This window comes from Trichosurus vulpecula, chromosome 6 (assembly GCF_011100635.1).
Source record: "Trichosurus vulpecula isolate mTriVul1 chromosome 6, mTriVul1.pri, whole genome shotgun sequence".
NCBI lineage: Eukaryota > Metazoa > Chordata > Mammalia > Diprotodontia > Phalangeridae > Trichosurus > Trichosurus vulpecula.
The window spans coordinates 115,449,960-115,475,096 of record NC_050578.1 but is presented as its reverse complement, the minus strand read 5'-3'; the positions used below and the strand labels follow the sequence as shown (position 1 = coordinate 115,475,096).

The 25,137-nt window shown below is 42.3% G+C and overlaps 2 protein-coding genes across 2 annotated transcripts in view; one reads left to right on the top strand and one right to left on the bottom strand.

Moving 5' to 3' along the window:
• Positions 1–6,971, top strand: part of MGST2 (microsomal glutathione S-transferase 2) — a 30,263-nt gene extending 23,292 nt beyond the window's left edge. Inside the window, exons 3-5 of the mRNA XM_036762427.1 lie at positions 2,257–2,327; positions 5,384–5,465; positions 6,453–6,971. Of these exons, the coding sequence (XP_036618322.1) occupies positions 2,257–2,327; positions 5,384–5,465; positions 6,453–6,546 (247 nt within the window). The 3' untranslated portion in view covers positions 6,547–6,971. The remainder of the gene's footprint in view (positions 1–2,256; positions 2,328–5,383; positions 5,466–6,452) is intronic.
• Positions 6,972–14,897: 7,926 nt separating this feature from the next.
• Positions 14,898–25,137, bottom strand: part of MAML3 (mastermind like transcriptional coactivator 3) — a 543,043-nt gene continuing 532,803 nt past the window's right edge. Inside the window, exons 4-5 of the mRNA XM_036762234.1 lie at positions 22,307–22,388; positions 14,898–16,534 (exon numbers count right to left, since the gene is read on the bottom strand). Of these exons, the coding sequence (XP_036618129.1) occupies positions 15,537–16,534; positions 22,307–22,388 (1,080 nt within the window). The 3' untranslated portion in view covers positions 14,898–15,536. The remainder of the gene's footprint in view (positions 16,535–22,306; positions 22,389–25,137) is intronic.

Sequence of the window (25,137 nt, the reverse complement as noted above, 5' to 3'; positions counted from 1 at the left end):
CACTTTCTCCTCCAGACCCATCTGGGTCCAGTGGCCAGATATACATCAGGACAACTGGAGATGGCCCTCATTAGGAAGGTTACTCTGTCAGTGGAGTGAAGGATGAACTGGAGAGGGGAGATCTGATATAGTAAAGAGTCAGGTAAGAGGGAATGAGGGCTTGAACTAATGTGGGGAGAAGGGGATGGAAAGGAGTGGATGGATGGCAGAGAGGTCAAAGAAACTAACCCAAATATCAAAATATCATTCATTTGTATATTCTCTTTTGTATCCCTAGCCCTTAGCACCATGCCCAACACACAGTGAGTGCTTAATAAATGCGTGTTCATTGATCCTTGCACAGTGGCTATGCTACTCTGCACTTAAGAAAGTTCTTCCTCATCTGCATTAACCTATACCAAGAGCTTTATTCTGGGCACATTTAAATAGCACTTTATAGCTACAAGAGAGACACAATTTGGTACGATGGGAAGCTGGCTTGGGAGTTAGAAAGACCTAGGTCCAAGTCTTGCCTCTGGCTCATACTGGCTGTGTGATGCCAGCAAGACACTTAGTTTCACAGTTCACTGAGGCAGCTCTCTAAGACTCTCAGTTGTAGATAAGTTACTGATATGTACTGATAGAGGGAGTTTCCTCGTTCGGAGTCTTCCATATCAGTGGAATAGGGAGGGGAGAGAAAAGAGAAAGGTTAAAAAAAAAAACTTTGCAAACTTTATCTGTTTGATCCTCACAAAGAATCTTCACAAAGAAGTCATTTTATGGATGAAGAACTGAGGCCAAAAGTGGTTAAATGCTTTGTCCAAGGTAAGACTTGAATTCAGACCTGTCAAGGTCTGGTGGTGCCCTTTTCACTGCATTATTACTACCTACTAACTATCAATTGTCTTACTTTCTGATTTTCTTACCTCACTTGTAGAAGAATAATTGCAACAGAATAAGAACAGATATTTATATAATGCTTTAAGGTTTACAAAACACGTTACCTACATCTAAGGCAGCCAGGTGGTGCCCTGGATAGGAAACTGGCCTGGGAATCAGGATGACACATCTTGATGAGTTCAAATCCAGCCTCAGACACTCACTAGCTGCGTGACCCTAGACAAGTCACTTACCTGTGTTTGCTTCAGTTTCTTCATCTGTTAAACGAGCTGGAGAAGGAAATGGTAAACCCCTCCAGTATCTTTACCAAGAAAGAGTTGGCTATGACTGAAACAACTGAACAACAAATTATCTACATCATTTGATTTCATCTTCGCATTCCCCTATAGGGGTAGATGCCACAGGTATTATTGTCATCCCCATTCTACAGATGAGGTAGTTTAAATGGCTTTAGGGTCATACAAGTATCTCCAAGTCCAATGCATTTGCCAATATGATACACTGGCTTCTTACCTGGTAATGTCATGATGGTAAAAATTAATCAGTATTTGAAGAATAAACCATAATTTCATTAGTAGAGGGAGCATGTAATAATGGGAGGGTTATTTGGAATCAGTGGAGCTGAGTTCCATTTGTTTGTAACCTATGAGACCTTGCGAATGTCACCTGGGATTGGTGAACTTGGTTTTCAAAAGTATTTTAATAATTGGATTTCAATAGATTTGATTTCCTTTATAATCCTCTGTGTTTTATTTCATGTATGTAAAAACATTATTATGAGAAGGAGTTTGTAAGCTTCACCAGACTAGCCAGGTCCAGGACACAAGAGTTTGAGAACCCATGATCAGGGTGGTCTCTAAGGTCCCTCTCAGCCCCCTTTCAAACACTTATTACAATCTCTCTACTTTAGTGTGACAGTTTTCTGAATCATCATGGTCCAAGTCATTACTAGGTGGCTCATTTTCTAGTGATAATCTCTGAACTTAGCTGGGCTATTTCTCTTCTAAGATATAGCTGCCACAGGATATTAATGGGCCTGCATTCTAGGCCTATTCAGCCTGGTTAGCTCCTCCAGAGCCCATGCTCTGTAGGCATAGCTTTTGAGAACCAGGGGTCACCTCCTAGCCACACTGAAGCTTCAGACAAGGACTTAGCAGAAAAAGGTTGTAAGTGGTTTCTGAAAAGCATCCTTGCACTCTCTCCTGGAAATGCCCAGACATTGCTTAGATTCAGGATAAAGAGTCTCCCTTTGTTTCATGACTCCTATTAGTTTTTCAGGGACAAAGTGGACATTTATCTGCAAAAGAAGTCATTTTCACTGGTGCCCTCTGGTTACCTCACAAATAACTTGCAGGGTTTTTTTTTCTCCCTCTGCAGACAAAACTCAATGGAATATTACCCCATGTTCCTGATCACCTTCTGGATGGCTGGATGGTTCTCCAACCAAGGTAAATTAAAACTATGGTGATATTTCTGCCTAAATGATGGCCATGGTATTTTATAACCTTTTGGAATCATCATATGGTTATTCATTTTCACCCCCTGGAAATCATTAAAATGACTTCCAACAAAACGAGGAACAATTTTCCCCCTGCTTCCACGTGCCACAAGATACTGAGAATTTGCTCCAGTTTATCTGAATTGCAAGGAGATTTCAATGGTGACAAATTGTTCTCTTAGACATTCAGGTTAGATAATGAACATCTGGAATTGTGTCTAGAAAGCCGAGGTCTCTAAAACAGGATGTGGGCTGCAGGTACCTTGTGTGTTACTTCTTTTCACAAATGTTCTTAATTTAACTCAATTGACATTTATTAAGCACTTATTGAGATGTATCAGATTTGATTCTATTTTTCTAGATATATTGTTTCTTGATGTTTTATAACGTCATTCAATTCCTCTTGCCCAATTCTAGTTTTCAATGAATTATTTTCTTCCTTAAGATTTTGTATCTCTTTTTCCAATTGGTTAACTTTTTTCATAATTTTATTGGATTGCTTTTATTTTTCCCCCTAATTAAAAAAAGCACCCATTGTGTGCCAGGCAATGTGCTAGTCAGAATGAGATAATTCCTGCCCTCAAGAGTTTATATTCTTCTTGGAAAACACAGGTACACAGACTGGATTAGCTAAAGCATTTATTAAGCACATATAAAGCATGTACAAGGCAGGACAACTGGGTGGCACAGTGGATAGAGAACTGGGCTGGGAATCAGGAAGACTCATCTTTATGAATTCAAATCTAGCCTCAGACACTTACTAGCTGTGTGATGCTGAGAAAGTCACTTAACCCTGTTTGCCTCAGTTTCCTCATCTGTAAAATGAGCTGAAGAAGGAAATGGCAAACCACTGCAGTATCTCTGCCAAGAAAACCCCAAATGGGGTCATGAAGAGTTGGATATGACTGAAAGGACAATGCACCAGGCATTGTGTTATGTGCTGGAAATACAAATATAAGCAAACAGAAAGACACATCCCTGCCCTGAAGGGAGCATACATTCTAACATGAGGAGACAATTCACAGAATGAAGCTGAAAAAAAGGGCAGGAGGAAAGTAGTCCCAAGAACGAGGAGCTGATCAGGGTCAGAGGCGGACATGGCTGGTGTGGGCATTTCCTCAAATGGAGGATAAGTACATACAAAAGAAGACAAAGTAGTTTTGTTTTGCCTTTTTTGGATTTCATCATGCACAAAGTAGTTTTAAGAGGGAGAGAATGCTAACGACTAGTGCAGATCCTAGGAGGTGACACCCAAGGTGTGACTGGGAGTAAGCTAGGGATGGCAAGTGACAAAGGACATAGAGTGACTGACTGTATGTACATATCAGCCTTACAGGGGTGGCCTTGCTAGGGGAATCTCAGAGAACCAACACTTCTGCCAGGAAGCCCTGTCTGTTACTGTGATGGCAAGGCAAACAAAGAGTCATCAGAGGGCAGAGAGGGCAGGCCAGAAGTGCTGCTTTATCTGGGAACATCTGGTTTACTTCTAGGAGGACTTAGGGCCCAGTCTGGCTAATGGTGACACAGGCTGACAATTGGCTGAGGCAAATCCTTCATCCGGGAGGACTTAATTTACCTTTGTTTTGGATAGTTTTGGGTGCTGCATTCAAGACCGACGTATATTTAATCTTTTTTTGTTCTTGTTTACTCATTTCAGTCACGTCTAACTCTTTGTGACCCTATTTGGGGTTTTCTTGGCATAGATCCTGGAGCATTTTGCCATTTCCTTCTCCGGCTCATTTTATAGATGAGGAACTCAGGCAAACAGGGTTAAGTGACTTGCCCAAGGTCAAGAAGTGTCAGAGGCTGGATTTGAACTCAGGTCTTCCTGATTCCAGGCTATCCATTGGGTCACCTACCATATACCTCATGTGCACATGTATCTAAAGCACTTTGCAAATCTCAGCGCACTCCATAAGTGTCATTTATTATTCATCACTTGCTTATGAGACTTTCCTCACAACTAAAGAGCTTTACAGTAGATTCATTTCACAGAGATACTTTCCTTTAACCCCCACTCACCCTGTCGCCTCTGGAGACTTAAATGAAAAAGGCTATACCATCTGACAAAATAGCATTTCTGAATAACAACAACCAGAAGAATGAGTAAGAACAAATATTTGTTGACAATGAGAATTAGGCCACTTCTTCTTTGAGCCCGTTTTTATCCTGTGACAGTGGCCTATTCTGACTCATGCTTATGTCTATACTTCTTGTGTCCCTCATTAAGATCATTATATCATTAAGATATAAGAATCTTTCGAGCAGGGAGTGTTCCATTCTTTGTACTTCTATCCCCAGCACCAGCGCCTAGTACGATGCCTAGCTCAGAGCTGATGCTCAAGAAATTCATGTCGATTGATTAATGGCCAATTTTCCAAGTTAACATCAAGTTTCCCGTTTCCAGTCCTTCAGTTTTCCTAGACTCATTTATTTTTTCTTTTCACTGTCTCCTTTCAGGCTGTTAGAACTGTGGACAAGTTTTTTCTTTCACTTTAAAAGTTGAGGGCTAACAGATCCAGAATCCCAAATGTTAGTTAACCAGAGTGTTCTGGAAATTCTCAGGGTTGCTGGGAAATTGAGACCATCCAACTTAAAATGCAGAATGAGACGTATTTTTGGATATGACCAATGAGGGGATCTGTTTTGCTAGATGAAGAATATTTGTTTTGGAGATTTTTTTTCTTTTAAAAATTGTTCAATTGGGGGCAGTGGGAGGGTGAGAAAACACATGCTTATAATAATTAAAAGAGAAACAAATATGAGTTTAACAGGATGGAAGAGAAAAGAAAGAAAAAAAGAAAGGAGAGAGGGAAAGAAGAAGAAGGAAGGAGGGAAGGAAAGAAAGAAGAAAGGAAGAAGAAAAGAGGGAAGGAAAGGGGGAAGGAGGGAAGGTTATTTACTAGGATGTAAATTGTTTTGGGAGACTGATGAAATTAAAGGTAAAATTACACCCAGTTTTAAGACCATCATAACCTTTTCTCCCCTCTGATTTTCTTCCCTCAGCCTTAGCTGCCCTTTCTGGCCTGGTATACCTGTATGCTCGTCACAAATACTTCTCTGGATATTCAAAGTCAGCTGATGGAAGGTAAGAGACCTGAATCTGCCTTGTGGGCAGTGGCAGAAAACTTTGGGGAAGGGGTTGGGCCAGTCTCCTGTTGCTAGGCAGTGAAAAACACCTTCAACAGTGGATTGTAGGCTCCAACTTGGCTCACATTACTCAGGGGTACAAATGAATTCATCCTATGTGAAACAAATCTGTCTTGCCAGGTCAAATACTATTATCTTGTTGACTTGCCCTGCTAGGATTGGGGTAAAAAAGCATAAGAATAAATCAAGAGGATTTGGGAGAAGGCCTCAAGCACAAATATCGACCCCCTCTCACCTCTTAGCCTGTTGTGCTTCTAAACCTATCAAAAATCCCTTGCGGTCTTCCAAAAGCTGCCAATAATTGTACATAGGTCATGAAAATCCTTTGAGTGCCTTAAGTAACCAATTAACCTTTGCAGATAGGTTTTTTCTTCAACTTACACAGAAAACCAAGTTTTAAGACTTCAGGAAGATAAAAGCTCTGGCATTTTCCACAATGAATCAGACTTGGCTTCTGGTGTGACCCACAGCTATATGTATCAGCTAGTTCCCATTCCACAGAGCTGGAACTAGGAATTTTTATACCTAGGGCAGCAGAAACTGGTCCCAGGGCAAACAGTATGGAATGCACCCTCAAGCAGTGACTCTTACTCCCATTGGAAGAGACCCTGTGACACTGAGTACTTTTAGGGGAAAATGCCAAGCAGAATAGGTGGAAGCTGAATTATGGGGCTCAGATGGGGGTGAAGAAGCTCCTCTGGGGCCATATGAAAGAAGCAAGCTATCAGGTAGCTTATAATTTGAATTCACTCTTCTTGCTTAACTAGGTACTAGCTCTGTTGTTTTTTCTTGGGAAGGACTGCAAGTACTTTTTAGCCCTTTCTAAATTTGGCACTCTGGATGAAGCTTTGATTGTTCAACCTTAGTTATGGTTCTTCATCATGGTATTTGTCATTTCTCTCCCTCTCTCTCTCCTCATAAACAGGATTCTAGGCTTCCGGATGAGTTTGGGAGTTTTGGCTCTGCTGGTCATCCAGGCTACCATAGGAATTGCCTATGACTTTCTGAACGACAACTAGGTCTTCAAAATTTTCAAGAAAGTGCTTGGACTGTACTAGAAATTTTTCTCCCTGTTAATCATTTCAAGTTTTTTCCACCCGAGAAAATGAACCAAAACATGTGAAATCAAAATTGCTATGTTTGAATTGAATCATAGATTGATAATGCGAGAAATCATTCAGCCCATTTTACCGTGGGAAGAAACTGAGACCCAGAGAATTTGTCTCTATTTTTGTTTTCTTGAGATGACTTTGGAAAAATGTTCCCTTCCCAGAAATCATAACTTACTTGATTTTCTATGAACTGTTATTTGTGCTTGTATGATGGAGCTAAAAATCCAGAAAACAAATACCTTGTTTTTGTTTTGTTTTTTAAAGAAATTGTTGCTGAAGGACAACATGCTTGCATTGGGGGGAATCAAATAAATAACTTTGCTTGTCACCTATTGCTTCCTATATTGTGTGGTGTGGTGTTGTGTTGTGGTGTGCGTGAGTGTGTGTGTGTGTGTGTGTGTATGTTTCTCCTCCTGAAGCAAAGTTCCTGACATATGGAACTGGGCAGTTAAGCCTCTTTCATTAGTGGTGGAAAGGCACAGATGGCTGGCACTTGGGGGAGATTAAGTAGACACTCCCGAGTAGCCAGGGCAAAGAGTCATTCCCTAATAGCACAAAACAAACTTGACTGAGAAAATATGCATTAGCTAAAAAAAGAAAAGAAGCAGCAACTTACTTCTCAATATGTACCTAGAGCAGGGTTAGGGAAGGCCACATGTGGCTGTCTAGGTCCTCAAGTGCAGCCCTTTGACTGAATCCAAACTTCACAGATTCAGTCAAAGGGCTGCACTTGAGGATCTAGAGAGCCACATATGGCCTCGAGGCTGCAAGTTCCCCACCCCTGACCTAGAGAATTGAATACAGAGAACATTACCTCCATCTTCAACCTAAGGAAAGCAAATCCAGATTCCTAACTAGTGAGGATCTTGATGGATGTCCACTGGCTAGCTGGTGAATTGAGGCAATGAGGGCCTCTTCCTGAGTGTAACATCAATTTTACTTTCTGACCCTGAGTGACTTATATTCTTTCACTTTGCCCATCTGTGAAATGGGAAAATATCTAACCTGTCTAGGAGATCTCTAGCTATAAGGTGTCATACACATAAACAGTATTTAAACATCAGAATTGAAAGGATAAAAGAGAGTTCACTACCAAAGTTCTGTACATTTTGAATCAGTGTGAGTGGTTTTTAATTTTGAGAAGTCCCTGTACAACGGAAAGAGCCCGAGTTTTGTATTCAAAGGATCTGGATTCAAATCATTCTGCCGTGTACTACCTGTGTGACTTAGGACAAGTAATTTCTTCTCTCTGGGACTCAGTTTCTTCATTTGCAAAATGAGGGATTTGGATTACATTACATCTAAGGTCCCTTCCCATTTTCAATGAATGATTTTTGAGATGTCTTTATAGTTTTTCTTTTTAGTTGGTGCAAAGTGGAATAGAGGGGTTAGAGAAAATCATTGAAAGAAATGAAAACTTATACATCATTTAATAGTATTTCCAAGTATACCAAGGAAAAGGATATAAATTCAAGGGCAGCTAGGTGGCAAAGTGGACAGGGTGCTGGACCTACAATCAGGAAGACCTGAGTTCAAATTTGACCTAAGACATTTACTAGGGGTGAACCTGGACATGTCATTTAACTGCTCTTTGCCTCAGTTTACCCATCTATAAAATAGGCATAGTAACAGCACCTACCTCATAGGGCTGTTGGGAGTATCACACAGTAGGTGCTATTATTGTTAAGCTAACGTAGTAGGCACTTAGTCAATGCCTGTTTCTTTCTCTCTCCTCTATTCAGATGAGCCTGTTATTAGCAAAACTTGGGGAAGTCAGGGAAAGGGTGTGGGATCTGGTATCAGGGGAGACTTCGCTTTTAATCCTGGATCTCGAATCTCATGGTGTGACCATGACATCACTTCATCTCTCTGAACCTCAGTTCCCTTGTCTGTTTATTAAATGCCTAGGGCTGTTGGAAAGAAATTCGATGCCTCTGACCTAGGCCACTGAGAGGTTTAGAAATGAAGCCCCTTGTCCATGGTCCCCAAGCTAGTGTTCATCAGGGGTCAGGACTGGCGGCCATGGTCTTCCTGACTCAGAGGCTACTTCTCTCACCAGGAAGCCCCAGTGAGATTTGCAGAAGATGGAACTGCAGCTACAGCCATGTTATGAAGAGCCTTGAATGCCTGAGTCAGGATTTATGATGTTTATTTAGTGAGCAATGCGGAACCAGTGAAAGTCTTGATTTGATGAATCCATATTCCTCTAACTGGTGGTATGCTTTAAAGAACTATCTTCATTTTGTTCTGAGGACTATATAATTCCTGGTTTTACGGAATTTTTTCATTAAGAATCAATACATTTCTCTCTGCACAGGACATAAAAGTATCATTTGTTTGGGTCACTTACAAAGGCAAAAAGTTGCAGGCATCAAAAACCAGGAGTTGTTCTTTTTTCCTCCTCATTTGGACACAACCCAGATTTCAGAGCAGATCTTCATCATAATCAGATGATTGTATTGATGTGTGTCTGGACCCTTTGTGTGGCTCCGAAACTCTATGATAGAGCCTTTCTCCAGCAGAGGACCTGGGCAGGAGAATCTCAGAGATTCAATCTCTAGTGGCTTCTGTGATCTCTTCTGTCAAAAGGAGAATGATATTCGTGGCATGGCAACTGTATGGTGCCACCGACCAAGCCTGTCACTTGAGCTATGAAAAGAGATGAAAAAAACCCCAACAAACCCAACAAACTAGAAGGTGGCATCAGAGGCATAAAAAGGGGCAGAGAGCGCAGTATATTCATTGGCCTGCTGGTTTGGGGCTTAGAAAAGGGGCATTTGGTGTAGTTACAGGTCCCTACATTGCCCTTCCCCAGGGCTTGGCTGAACCTTTCCCAGCATCCTTTGCAAAGAGTGGCGCATTCCTATTAATGGCCCAGCACACATGACATACCAGAGCAGAAAAAACTTTGTCATAATCATTTAAAATAGTAGTTGGCCTATTGACAAATGAAATGTCTCCTTCACAGAGGCAGATGCCCCATGAAAACAGACATGCTGGTTTAAATATATTTCCCTGGGATTCTCTGAAGACAAATAAGATAGCATATGGGAAATCTCTTTGAGGGGAAAAAGTACTCTATTTGCCCAGTTGTGTTGGTAAGCAAAATGGGCTCTTAGCACTCAGTTCAACCAAGTGCCCTTGGAGAGTTTGGCCTTTGTTTCCTTGATTAGATTTGGGTGTCCTTGGTACCTCCTCACCTCAGGGAAGGGCCTAGTTTACACATGAGTTTGAGTGGCATGTCTGGGACAGCAGAGGCTTTTAGACCATGTGGGTTTAAGTTGCCTCTTTGTGACTATTCTAGGTCATGTGGGTGAGTCACCTGTGTGACTCACCCCTGACCCTGAAAAAGATATAAAACCAGGGGTTGGCTTTCTCTTCTTTGGAGCTCTTACCCACAGCAGTGGTGGTGCGAGTGACTCTGGGCCAGCCCTCGTTATGAGCTCCTGGGCTGAACCTAGATGTTGGTAACTATGAATCCGTATTTGGTCTGTCTGTTGATGTTTGTAATTTGTTTAGGGCTCTCACTCTTGGTGGCACTCGCTGATGCACAGACTCTGGGCAGCCTTAGCTAAGAGCCCTCCAGCTCATAAACCCGGATGCTGGGACTTCGTTGAACTCTGGTAACTATTGTATTGGGATTTGAATCAGACAAGGTCAGTCTGTCGATGTTTGTACTTTGTATTTCGCTCTGAAGTTCAGGGTGCTGGCTTTTTCCCCTGAACTAAGTGACTTATATTTGTATACTGAATTAAAGTAAGCTTGTCAACCCCTTAATGTTGCTTTCCTTACTAAAGCAGACCAAAAGAACCTGTGCTTTTGCAGTGTGCTGGTAGCATGCTTGTTGTTGGGCTTGTGTTAGTCTTTCACCCCCACAACAGCTGCTAGTCGGATTGTTGAAACACCAGTGTATAATAATGTTATTTTTCACCAAATATGTATTAATCTGATTAACAGAAGCATTCGGAGCAAAGCAGACTCTAAGGGCCTCTAAGCTTTCCCAGAGCTCCAGATTTTTGGCTGCTACTGTCAGCCATGTTTGCCTTGAGTTGATTTAATTTTTCCATTCCCTCTTGTCTCATTTAGATGATTTAGACCATGTGACAGAGAGCATGCCCAACTTAATGTCCTCTGCAGCTATATTTCCCAACCTGTGTGTGTAACAGGGAGTCTCCAGTCCTTTGTGAAAATTTCACTGATGTGGTGTGACAAGTCAGCATTCTGATTCTTCCCCTTTTGTTCCCCCCAACACCACTGCTTACCCTGTACAGATCCTGCTGAAACTCAGCCCTCTGGTCCTTCTACAGTCAAATATATTCTTTATAAAGGCTACTTTCAGAACTATAACTAGGGTGGAACAACAGGAGGCTTATTCCAAGGCACTTGCTGAAACTCAGCCTTCTTGTACTTCCACAGTCAAATACATTCTTTAGAAAGGCTACTTCCAGATCATAACTCAGGTGATGTAACAGAAGCTTTATTCCAAGGCACCAGGTTTAGAAGGTGCTATCACTAAGTTTGTAAGAATAATTGAAATAGGAAGCTACAAGATGGTGGGCTGAGGGGAGTCCCGCCTTCATAGCAGCCTTCTGCAGATGTTGTTTCAGAATCCCTGTCTTTGCCTTAGAGGACAGTGTCTCCCTCTTCAACTATGGTTGTACTTCATGCAACCTGCCTTAAGTGTGAGTCTTACTGTTCTGGCTACTTTCCCCTCTTCCCTCATCCTGCCCCCAATAACAGTGGTTCCTTTAGGGAGTGCTGGGACAAATTTAGAAATGTAAAAATCTGTACTGGAAACCGGAAAATGTTTTGGAAACTATTGTTACCAGCTTGCCTGGTAAATACTTAAATAATGATCCAAAAGAAATTTGAGAGAGTCCAACCTTCATCAACTCCAGTGACTTTTGGGAAGAGAGTCATGTAACTAATTTAATCATGTGGCTTCTAAGTCAAAGCCCACCAAGACCAAGGGCAAGAGTTCTGTTTTCCAACTTGGAAAGTTGGAATCCCAAGTGAAAATCCTGGCTCTAACACTTCTTAGGTATTATTATTTTGGTGTTAGAGGAATCACATTACTATTCCGAGTCTGGGTTTCCTCATCTAGAAATACTTATGTGCCTCTAGGACTTTACCAATGGAAGTCTCCGGTGGTACCAAACATCCCCCATTTATGCCTTCTTATCCTATGGGACTCTTCTGAATGTCCTCCTATATACTCCTTATCCAACTGCTGGGGCTCTTCCTTGCTATCTGTTGATATCATTGTACCATAGATTTAGAGCTGAAAGGTACCTTCGAGGTCACCTAATTCAACCTCCTCATTTATATGGGGTGTTCCTAAAGTCTGGACACATAGGTAAAAACGCATATTTTCAAGAAATGAAATGAATGAAATTTTCAACAACATTTTATTTAATTGGACTATTAATAAATAACATCTTCAATATGATTTCCATCATTTGTGATGCAAAGGTTGATGTGCTTTGCAAGATTCACATGAACTCGATATACTAACTCCACCTTGCCATCAATTTTAGCACATTCACTCTTTATGTGTTCAATCAAGTGTGCTGCATCTGTGATTTTCATTGAGTACACCTTCTCCTTTAGCATACCCCAGAAAAAAGAAGTCAAGGAGGCTAAGGTCTGTTAATATTCCGAATATTTCAAAACATGCATTCTTCCTATGGGTCCAGACTTTAGGGACGCCCTGTAGATGAGGAAAAATTGAGACAGTTAAATGAATTGTCCAGGGTCATACAGCTACTGAATGTCAGGTGTGGGATTTGAACTCCAAGTCCAGCATTCTATCCACTACATCATGTTGCCTCTCCAAAGTTTGCTCCAGGTCACCCAGGTAACAAGCGGCAGAACTAGCATGGTGAAGTTACCAATGGAGCACATGGGCTGGGTGTTGTTTTCCCTTTGCTATTGCCTTACTCACCTTGCCATACTAGCTCATCAACTTTCCCAATCTGTAAAATGGGAGTGAATGACCCTTTTTCTCCCCATCTTCAAGGGTAGTTGTGAGGAAAGCATTTTGTAAGCCTTAAGGGGCTACAGAAATGGGAGTTGTTCTTATTCCAAGAAAAGACACTTTGGATTGATTCAGGTAACAATCTTTTATTTGCCTTTTTCTTTAAAAGTGGTCTGCCAACATCACTTCATCTCTACAGTTCAGAGTTCTGTACAGTTCTTGGAAGGAAATATGCAGTGCTCAATATACAAGGTAAAAACAGAAAACTAGAAAAATCTGAATAGAATGGAGCCAGTTGCCATCAGGTAATACAGTACAAATTAGTAATCAGATGTAGTCTGAAGTGTAATGCCATTGCAGTGATGATGAGTTAAGGAATGAAATAAAAATACTCTATTTTAAACAAACAGTATATATATATTCATATGTATATATTTTACAGATAGTAGACCCAGTGATATTTGCAGGATTGTAAAAACATATTTACAAATAACTTTTTTTAGACATTACATATACATCAGCACCGTAGTAAAAAAAAAAATAATTAAAATCTACCTCTTGTTCAGTTGGTCCCAGTATTCAGAGGAAGCTTTTCAAAGATGATAGAGCCTCTGTCTCCATCACTCACCTCCAGCTTCCTGACATCGGCATATTCGTTGGCTTCCTGTACCTCTCAGAAAAAGGTGGATATGTTTTGTGTTCTTCCTCCTTCCCTTTCATAACTTTGTTGTTTCTTTTTGTGTGTATTTGTTTTCTTTTTGGTTTTCGTCCATCTCGATTCTTAATTTCCCTGGTAATACAGTTTAACCTTCAGGGATCTTGTCCAGTCCTGCAGTGCCCTCCTGGGAGAGCCGGAGCAGCTCCTGCCATGTCCCTCTCACCAACATGGCGCCACCACTAGCTCTGAATCCTCTCCCTTGCCATGTGCAGATTCACGCACTGATTCCTTTCTGGGGGCAAGCTAAGGGCAGGGTTTGGCAGCTCATCTCCTCCCACCCTAGTCTTCCATTCAAACTCCTTTTCTTTGGAATTCCTCCCAGCTTAGGTCAGTCTACACCTCTCTTTCTCCACAGGTATCTGTGAGTTTCAATGCTGTTGGCCCTGACTCTGGGTGAGCTAAGAGCACACACACAGGATTGACCCAGCATTATCAGGACCAAAGACCAAAGATTCTTTTACTAACTTTTTTCCTTACCTTGTTCTATTTAGATTTTTCTTAGGGCACATGGTCCCTGTGATGGAGTAGTAGGAGGGGGAGCAGGGGAATTGGTGAGAAATGAAGGAACACATGTAAACTAACTTGTTGGTGCCTTTGGACAGGGTCAGATTGGGAGAATTATGCAGGGTAGATTAAATGCCTGGGATGATGGTGGCGGGGGGAGTATTTAGTTCAAGTGACAACGACCACACCCCCTTTCTAAAAACAAATTTTGCCAGATGTACTAGTTGACGTCTGCCTCCTAAACTCTCAGAAAATTTGAATTCAATCTGCCAAGGAAGAGATGTCATTGGCAGAATACAATGTTGGGGATGACTTTCCCCCAGATGACTGAACCCTAACCAAAGGGTCGGGGGTGCAAGTTAGTAAACTGACGTGAGTGGACCAGAATTATCCTCCTGAAGGTCCATCTCCATTTAGGGATGTCAGAGTTTCAGGGCCAATATCCTACAAGTACTGCCAAACAATAAACTTCCATGGTCCAGGCAGGTAGTACCAGTAACTTTCATACACTTTGGAGGCAGGAAATGCCAGATTCCCTTTCCAATATCTGGCATAGCAGAATTCCTCTGTCATTCATTTTGGCCAAGACTAGGCTCAGTTAAAGGAAATAGCTTCATTTGGGATACTGGTAAGAAAAAGCTGTATGAATTAGGCAGTCGGAGTCAGGGTTGGGGGTAGGGAGCAGGAGAAGAAGCAGCAAAAGTAGGGAATGGGGAGGGGGGGAAGGAGATGGGCCTGAATGACATCTCCAGAGTCCAGTGGATGTCTGTCCATCACCCCCCTCTTTAGATGCTACACTGTCAGAAGGAGAGATGTGGAAAACTCTCTAGATTTATAAGCACTGTACTGTGGCTTGAGAAGCTCTCAAGTCTTTCAGCTACCAAACAGTGGCCATGACCACTTGTCACAACAGTGATCGCCTCATCTTCCAAGGGCCTCTTCTCTTTGTATCTCCTGATTTATGCTCCTCCTCCAAGCTCGCCTGGCTATCCTTGGGCAGCATCAGGCAGCAACGCCTCTAGGATTCTTGGGGTTCATCATAGGGACAGGGAGTGGGCCTCTAGGCTCTCTTGGAGACTCCCAAGGAAGCCATCACTGGTCTTTCTGCCCACCCTCCCAATACAGTAGCATGTCTTTAAACCTAGAATTGTTTCCATCCAGAGTTCGGCACAATTCTGATCCACCAGTGCCTGACCTGTGCAATCACCCAGCAGCTTTGGTGGGAAGGTATTCCTCCTCATGGCCTGAGGATCTGTCTTTTCTGGTGGCCTGAGAATACCTGGAGCTGGACAGACCAGAGGACTCCTTGACTTTGGATAGCAGTCCTTCTCAGCTCGTGGGGACTGGCCACAGCATTCCACACAGGGGGCCCTGGGATTGGGGGCGGGGAAGGGTTGTCCCCTGGGGCCACAGGCTGGTATGGATTCTTTCCCCAGCCTGTCCCTCTGTCTGTCTCTCTCACAACCAGTAGGCATGTGCCATGGAGTTGAGATTTCTATATGTGGAAGTTTTGCAAAATGTGGCTTACAGTGGCTGGAAATCGCCACCCTTCACTTCCACCGTCTGCCTGCTACAGTTCAGCTCAATTTGCACAGATTAAAAAAAATAAAAAACAAGGATGGAAGGACATCCTGTTTCCTTTTTTTTTTCTTTTTAAACTTTAACCACTGGAGTTTTGGCTCTCGGGGTCCCCTGTGACTAGGGATTGCCGAATAACTCATCAAGCTCTTGCATCCATTCGTCCCCTGGCCCACCTTTGATGATGGAGTCCACCAGGTCAGCACCCTCTGCTAGGCTGGGGAAAGAACCCCCAGCTCCTTCATTGCTGTAATTATAAGGTATATCCTGGGATGGATTCCGGTCATAAGCCTGGCCCTGGCTGCTTGGGGCAAAGTTGCCACTTTGCATTGATGGCTGGGTTGGAGGCTGGCTAAATCCCGGCATGCCAGGGACACCCTGGCTCATGCCAGGCATAACCATTTGCCGCGTCTGGTTGTTTCCTTGTTGCCCAGGGAGGGATGACATCATCTGCCGACCCATGGTTGTCGGGTTGAGAGCTCTCACGGTGCCGGTGGTGTCCACAACTGACTGGCCCATCCCCTGTGGGAAATGCTGCTTGGTCAGCCTAGGCTGTCCAGCCTGCATGGGGTAAGCAGTACCATTGTTGAATGGACCCAGCTCTCCACTAGTCCTCCCAGGCATGCCCTGTAAGCTCCTCTGCTGCCAGTTTTGTGCTCCTTGTTGAACAGTTCCCATAATGCTTTGAAGTCTTGGAGGGCCTTGGGGCCTGGGCAAGGCCTGACCTACAGGTCCTTTCATCTGCTGATGCTGTTGGGGAATGCTCGAGTTCACCAGCATGCTCTGGCTAAACCCACTCACCATGCCAACTCCTTGAGCGGCTGCAGGCTGCCTTGGTCCTTGGGCCTGGCTGTGGGTCATGCCCATGCCACTTTGGTTCGGGTGCTGTAGCATTTGGCTCATCCCTGCGCTCATGTTGTACATTCCTGGTTGGCTGGTGGAGGTGTTGCTGTAAGGGGCCATTCCAAGCTCAGACTGAGCTGCTGCAGAGGGCATGGCCCCAGGGTTCTGGGAAGGTCCCATTCCCATCATGCCTGCACTCTGGGCCATCATCCGGGAAGCTCTCATGTTCTGGAGAGCTGCTTGGTTTCTCACAGCTGCTATATCCTGGGGAGAACCTGCAAGGGAAAGAAAAAGACCACACCACTTTTTTTTTTCCCATAGAAAACTATACACTGAAGCCAAGAAGGCTGAGAGAATAAGTCATTTATGGCTTGGAATACATTTCCTTCTCACCTCTGCCTCTCAGAATCTAATCTCTGTTTTCTTCCAAGGTTCAGTACAAGCACCACCTCCTCCTACCCAGGTATTTTTTCTGATGCCCCAGTTGTTAATGCTCTCCTACCCAGCCTTGCCCCACCCCCACCCCGTGCATTAATTTATTTATACATCTATGTATAAAGAGAACATAAAGTCAATATACAATTGTTCCATAGTCCCTCAACAGTTCTTTGATTCTGTTTTCCTGCAATAAACTTCCAGGTCCTGAAAACAGTCATATCTAAATTAGCTCCTGTGAAACAATGTACTGAAGCCACAAATCACTACTTTCACATCTGAGGGGGCTGCTTTCACTCAGGTCCTCTCAGAACTGTCTTTGTCTCTCCTTAAGCAATTTTGTCTGAGGGGCTGCTTTTCTCTTAGGTCCCTTTAGAACTGTTGATATCACTCCTCAATCTGCTTTCATCTGTATTTCTCACACAAATATCCTCTTTCTACTCCTTTCAGTAAATAAATAAGATGTTTTCTAAGACATTTTCCCATAAGAATGGGACAATACATCTACATTTACTTATTTGTGTAGTTGCTTCTCGTCCTTCTTACCTCCCCCACCCCTGCTCCATGTAAGCTCTGAGGATGGGGGCTGGTTTTTTGGTTTTGGTCTTTTCTTTTTGGTCAGTTCCTTGAAAAGTGCCTGGTCAATGGTAGGAACTTAATAACTGCTTGCTGAATGAATGAATGAATTTATTCCCAGAAATCTTTGATTTCCTAGGATGATCTTTTGGCATGGGCACATTCCTTTTTGTGAAAGGATCAATGCCCTGACCCTACTTTCATTTGCGCTGATAATGTAATGCTTTTTTCCCTCACCAAGAAAGCTCCAGCTTCCTTGGAAGCAAGAGCTCATTCATCTCCCAAGCTACCTTAAGTGTGAACTACTGATCATATTATATATTCAATTTGTGTGGTGGAACATGGTTCAACAGAGAATACTATCAATAAAGACCATTAAACTCACTGCCCTTAAGACCTCAACAGTGTCAGAGGGGTTAGAGATCATCCTTTCTTGTTTTTTAAGAGGCTCCTCTGATCTACGGGAATTTGGGTGACAACGTCGCAGGGTTTCCACATGTTCTTGACTCAGTGCCTCTCATGTGTCAGAGCAATGTGGTCAAGAGCCAGAACTACCAAAATGTTCCTCTGCAACTTCCCAGATGTTATGCTCTAGCTCTGCCCACTGCTTCGGTAAAGGATGACCATTTCTCTGTAGATCTCTAATGTGGTTTTAATGATGCAGAGATCTGTAACAAAGATGGACTCAAATATTGATCCTAAGTCATGTAGTCCAAGTGAACCACATGGTCACTCTTCTTTCTGGGTTCCAGGAAGTTTTCAAAGAAGGAAGAGACAAAGGGATAATGGAATCAGGGGGCCAATGTCTTAATAGCTTGGGAGGGGAAGTAACAATGGATTTTTCTATGTCCTTGCTACTGATTAAGTCTATGAGAAAAAGAAAAATTGTTTTTCCTGCCTATTTAAAGAAAATGCAGTCTCTGAGCCAATCGATACAATAAGTATGTTTTATCCCATCTTAGAACAGTGATGAGAAACCAGATGAGGATACTCTAACCTTGAAATCCAGAACCTTGACAGAGAGGGGAGTGGGTTTTTGTCTTACTGATTTCTGGACAACAAATATGTTTCCATACTTACTAGTTTTATTTAAGAGACAAATTACAGGAATTTTTATTGTGACTCATGTTTATTTGGCTTGGTGGGTCAATATCCTTCTGAACTGAGCAATGAAAAGGATTCTGGGAGTAATATCTGACTGAGCTCAGGTAAAAGCCTCAACAATTATTTTCACCCTTAGGCATCACTGAGTTAAATAAAATGTTAAAGCAAATCAAGGATCTCTGTTCCAACACTAGGTGACAGCATGTATTGCAACTTTGTGGTGTGGTATAGCAAGAGGCATGCATGGTGGTATTGTGGAAGGAGTGCTCGGCTAGTCAGGAAGGTGAGAGTTCAAATCCTACCTCTGACACCTAATTACTGTGGGAGCTTGAGCAGCTCTGGCAACAAACTTCCTGAGTATCAATTTCTTGATTTAAAAACAGGGATAACAACGCCCGTTAAAACTCAAATAAAAGAATATATGGAAAGCACTGTCAGTTATTTCCTCATTTTTCTTCAGTGTAGGGCAGAAACAGATCTCTGCCAGCCCAGGTTTACCTAGAAAACCATAAATTAAAATTATCCACTTTGTACTGTGTTTTTATTTATTTTGCTAGAGGTTTCCCCAATATGTTTTAATCTGGGTCAGGTTGCAAAGCTCTAGTATAAGGTATTCCATAATTCAGAAACTCTCCATCAATGCAGATCAATAAATATGCTATAATTTGGAGCCTTAAAAGAGTCGCCTTGTGGCAAGATTAAGTGACCTGCATAGGGTTACACATTTAGTATGAACCAGAGATAAGACCTGAATGCAGCATTCTCAGAATCCAAGGTCTATCCCTTACTGACTACAACATGCTGGCTCTCACAGGTCTGGTCCAATTATTTCTCCATGAAGGCTTATGATATTGACACTAGGAACTGGGCCAACCACATGGACAATCTGATTAACTGGGAACAAATGGGTCATTGAGATGGCTGAAAAATCCCAAATTGACTGAAAAAACAAAATGGTCCATCCTGTCCATCATTCTGTGGCTGATTCGTAGACCTACTTTGGATAAATATGGGGTGGTTGTACTAGAGACAGATGCAAGAGCCTACCTCAAGGCTTTGTGATTTAGAAGCAAGGCCATTGGCAAGGATATTTTCTAGCACCTACTGATTTTGTGCAATTCCAGCCCCATTACTGATTGTGTGCAATTTAAGATCAGTTGTTTTTAACCAATTCAGGGTTGCTTCCACAGAATACTGAAAATCTACAAAGCCCTTCAATGGGTCTTAGAATCTCAGTCCTAACCAACTTCTATTTTTTAAAATGTAGCATAATTAATTGCACTCTCTACACATAGAAGAAATGTTATTTTTAAATCAGCTGCATATTTGCCCACGAAAAGAATTAGAATTATTTATTATTCTTGTTGTATGCCCGTAGTAATTTTAAATGTTCAGAGAAAGTGAGCTTAAAGAAAATGTCCCTCCAAAGATTAGCTTTATTCTTCACTTTATTAGGATGTATGTTGGGCAACGGGCCTCTTTTATAGCTGAACACGCAGGTACTATTCTGAAAAATTGTGGTCGATTTAATTTTATTGTTTTCTGGCTAATAGCCCAATGTCAAAGCCAATTTTTCCATATTCAGCTAGAGTCAATAACATGCCAGTTGTTTCCTAAAAGGCCTCCGTTCTATCTTCCCTCCGGGAGGAGTTCATATTTGTGAAAAATAACCATTTCCCCATGGGCATATAACATTGCCGAGGGGCATAGGACTCAATAAGAGAGAGAAAGACAGTCATTAGGTCCTTTGAAAAGAAGAGTGCTAAAAGTATGGAGGAGGAACAGTCTGGGAGCTATTTCTGACAGGTCTTCTCAGGAAGGACAATGTTTCTTTATCTATCAATCTGATATTCTCCCAGATGTGTAACATCAGCAGAGCAGCAGTATTTGTCAAAGACATGAAAAATACAGAAAATACTAAAAGATGTACTATATAGTCTTGTATCAAGCAGCTGAGAGATCCTAATATTTTCTTGCCTTTTTAGCCCATGTAGAGTTTTGCTACATATCCATCATACGTGATTTGGGATTACAGAAAGGTACAAAGGTGTGAGTTTAAAGACCCTGAACCAGAAGTGTAGGGAGAAAAGAAAGTCCTTTAAGGGACATTTCTAAAAATGCAGAACATGTGTTCTCTCAAGCCTATCAGTAGATTGCCAAATGTGGGTTGGTCACCCAATGAGATTAGGATTTAATGTGTGGCATGCCTTAAAAGCAGCTCAGGAAGGACTATAGTATTAAACAAATTATTTTCTCTCTATAATACAGTCTGAGAGGCAGCAGAGTATAGTGGGAAGAGGGATAGACTTGGGTCAAGAAGATATGCCTCTCACCATGACCAAGTTACTCAACCTCTCTGTGTTCTCATGGGTCCCACTCCAGGGAATTCTTTACATTGATGAAATCATAGATCCAGATCAATATTCTCTCCAAATACAGTCTCAAGGGTGTGTGTGTTGAGTGGCGGGGGTGGGGCACTAGGAACTGTATGTGAATAGAGATAGGGACTAGACTTGTGGTCTTATTGGTGTATGGAGTTATCCATGAGGAAATTTCTCTGCCAGTGCTGGTCAGCATCCTCTCTGAAATTTATAATCTTAGAGAATTGCTGCCTAGAGCACCAAGAGGTTAAGTGATCTATTTGAGGTCATTCAGCCAGTATTTGTTTAGGGGCATGACCTGAACCCAGGTTTTCCTGATTCCAAGGTAAGCTCTATAGCCACTATACCATGCTGTGTCTTGTAATAAGAGCTATGAAAAACTGACTCACCATTTTTTTTTAAAAGATACTTCCTCAAAGAGTACTGGAATTGATTTTGTGACTAGACCCCTAGTGAATTTTCCTATTCTAAATGTAAAGAATGAAGGCACCTAAAGTGATGGGCAAGCCCATCAGGCAGGGATGGATAAGGATGGAATCAGAGAAGAACTCAGTAGAAATGTGGGTATTTTTCCAAAGAGATTCCTTGGATCTTAGAATCTTGGAGTTAAGAGGGATCTTCGAAGGTTCCTTAATCCAAGCCATGTCCAAAAAAGAAGCCATTTGATAATATCTGTGACAAATATTTCCCCAAATTCCACTGGAAGATCTCCAATCACAGGAGAAATCAAAACCTTCAAGGCATTTCATTCTTCTTTTGGGTAGCTCTAGCTGCCTGACTTGGTAATGTCCCCCCTTCTTTGCTCCCTATTTTTCCCTCTGAGGCCAACAGGAATACATCTAATCTCTCTTTCACATGATACACTTTCAAATATTTGAGGATAGATACTGTCTGCCTCCAAAGTCATCCTTTCTCCAGCTAAACACCCCCCAATTCAATCTTCTTTTGTATGACACACTCTCCAGTCTCTTTACTGGGTATCAGTATCTCTGACTTCACTGAGATGTTTCTCAGACTATGCAAATAGAGTTCATTAGGATTTCTGCTACTTTTCTCCTGCTGATGGCCCCAGTTATATTGCAATGATAATTCTTACTAGGGGCAGAGGAAGTGTCAGTTTAGGCCTCATTGTTATCCTGTGTCCCCTAAGCAACTTGTACCAGGGAGACAGATGAAGAACATTTCTGTAGACACTACAACTTTCAAAGCTAACCCAACTCTAAATTTCAGAAGGATGTTATAGATTGCTATAGGGTCATGATTTGAAAAAAAATTCACCAAGGCTGGAATGTTCAAATCGGCCCTTAACGATCTGCTTACTTTCTAAAATTGGCAGTGACCAGGGGTGGTTGCAAGATGTTGGAGCTTTTCCTTCTTTTGCATGAACTCTGACCTCCTACCCAGCACTAAACTCAAGGAAGCAAAGAGGATAATGGGATAGGATTACTCCTCTGATTGGTACGATGATCAGGAAGGCATTATCAGTCCTGGTTCTGTAGCAGCATCTTTCCTAGGGGGTAAGCATAGCAAACTGCTAGGCTCTGGCCTTACCTTGAAACTGATTGACCTGCTGCACCGGATAAGGTGTCCGCTGCTGGAGGTGCTGCCGGGGTAAATGTGGTTGCTGCAACTGCTGGATTGGAAGGAAAGAGGGCAGGAAAAAACATGGAGAGGGAAATAGAGTCAGAGCAAGCAGGGAGGGGAAAGGGGGGAGAGAAACAATAACACGTAATTCATTAGTGATTTTGACATGGAAAACTTTGAATCAAGGAAATGAGGTATAGTGGAAAAGGTACTGGAGAGAGAGCTACAAGATCCTGGGTTCAAATTTCAGCTCTGCTACTTACAACCTGTGTGAGCTTGCCAAGGTAAGTTTCAATGGCACATGTTCCAACATCCTAGCAAGTCTGTGATCTGATTGATGTATGTACTTCCCCCAGAGAGGGAGATGATAACTGCCATCTAGGGTCATCAAGTGTACATGCCTCTCATCCATGTCTAATTACAAATCTGTCACAGTGGGTCCACCCAACATTGGGGGCCCCACTTGAGTTATTTTGACATCATATGGATACCAGAGGAAGAGGTGATTCCTTATTCACACTCACACGTGACTGTTTTTTTTTCTTCTGGTTATTACATTTCTTGGTTGATATATTTTACACTACACTTTGTGTATGATTGCTCATTTTTAATAGGATGCAGCCTGTTTATACCCTCTCTGCATTATCCTTTGGGTGATCCTTGGCTTCTAATTCTTTGGAAACTAGATTTTCATGACTCACAGTCAGGTATCATCAGAAGAATATTGATGCTGAAAAGAAAGGGCCTTTGCTTCAGGAGGAAGCTTAAGATCATTAACAAAATTTCCCAATACAGAATGCAGCCTGTTCTCCTCCTGCTCTACTCTGGGCCCAGCTCATTGTTCCTGTTTGATGCCCAACATATATGTACTGATGGATGAACTCTAAAAGTTCACCACCCTACTGCATGTCAAGGCCTAGACAATGAGAGGTCTGCTCTTTTCTGAGGTCAGGCTAATTCAATCCAGGCTACAAAGAGTTAATAAGTACCTACTCTGTGCCAGGCACTGTACAAGGCACTAGGGATACAAAGAAAGAAGCAAGACACTAGGGATACAAAGACAGAAGCAAGATGCTAGTGATACAAAGACAGAAGGGAAGCACTCTTGTACTGGGAGATACATCTTATCTATACAGAAGTAAAATACAAAGTATATACTCTTCATCCACTTGGTTTTTCCTCTGTGGATGGTTAGGCTGAACTCTTTTCAGTGATTATTGAGCTTATTTAGGAGATTCTTCAATGTTATTAAGAGTGATAACAGTATCATCCATACAATGCCTTGTACATAGTAGGTGTTTTGCTTGTTAATTGTTATGGCTAAGGGTAAAGTAATTTCAGCCATTTCTGTTCTTGCTTTTTAAGCAGTATCCTCTTTATACCATCCTCTAATCTAGATAGCAGGTAATACATTTGTTCCCAGCTGTGACATCACCCCCAAGGAACGGGTCTTATTGGCTGGGAAGATAAACCAGAGGGTGGATAGGGGGATGGGTGTGGGGAGGGCTGGCCTGGATTCAATTTGAGCTGTAGCAGTGGGCTACAGTCAACTCCTCATTGTAGCCAGTAAAGATTAACCAGTTATAACATTCTCTCCCTCTCAAAAGTACTTTGTATTTTACTTCTGTGTGGATGTTGTGTCTCCAGAACAAGAGTGTTTTGCTTTTGTCTTTGCATTCCTCGTGCTTTGCAGAGTGCCTGGCACATAGTAGGTACTTATTACCTCTTTGTGGCCTGAATTGAATTAACGTGAACTCAGGAAAGAGCAGACCTCTCATCTATTACTTCCTGTTCACTCTCCCTCTTAGAAGCATTCTCTCTCCCCTCAAATTCTCATCATTCCAATGCCCACACACGGTGTTGAACTTCTCGCCTCATGGGAGCTTAGCCCATTTCCTCTTGGCTCTCTGTGGACTGACTGACCCTGGTAACTGGGACTCCATCTTCCTAACACCCCTGAGCTAGTTCACCTAAATCTCTCCTGGATTCTCTTGACTCTCCCTTTCATTTCTTGGCCATAACAATAACATACAGAACAGAAGCCATCACTTAGAAGGACCACAGGAAAACCTGAAAGTCACTAAGGCAGACTGGAGAAAAAAGGTTTGCAAAGCGCAGCCTCCTCCCAGATGCATCATTTATCATTGCCTGAAAGATATTAGTGCGGCTCCTTGTCACATACTGACTGCTGGGTGAAAGGAACAAAGGTTTGTCTTTTCTTTAGCTGGCAGGCTGTTGGTCTGCCTTGTAAAAAGGAAGATAATTACACGGCCACTCAGGAACAAAAACAAAATCACAAACAGAAGCAAAAGATGAGCATACAAATCAAGAAAGCTTCCATTTCTACACTAGTTTAGAGTTTAGAATGTACTTTCCTTATAAGAATCCTGGACAGTAGGTATCATAGATATTATTATCTCTTATTTTATGGATGAGGAATATAGAGGGAGCGTAGGATAGCAGGTGATATGCCAGACCTGGATTCAGGGAAATTGGGTTCAAACTGCACTTCTGACACTCACTAGCAGCATGACTGTGAGCAAACCATTTAAGCTCTAAGAGTCTTAGGGAACTGGGGAAGACTATACTGAGAGATGTACTGCTGGGAGTGCTCACGTGTTCTTCATGTATGTATCAGTGGAAGAGGAACAAGAGGCTGAAAGAAAAATAACTTGCCCACTGTTTGTGGCAAATAGCAAGGACCAGAATCAATAACAAATATTTGTTCAGTGCTTACAGTGAGGACTGCACCATGCTAGGGGAGACCCAAAGTCTAGGTAAGGGATAATCTACCGGAT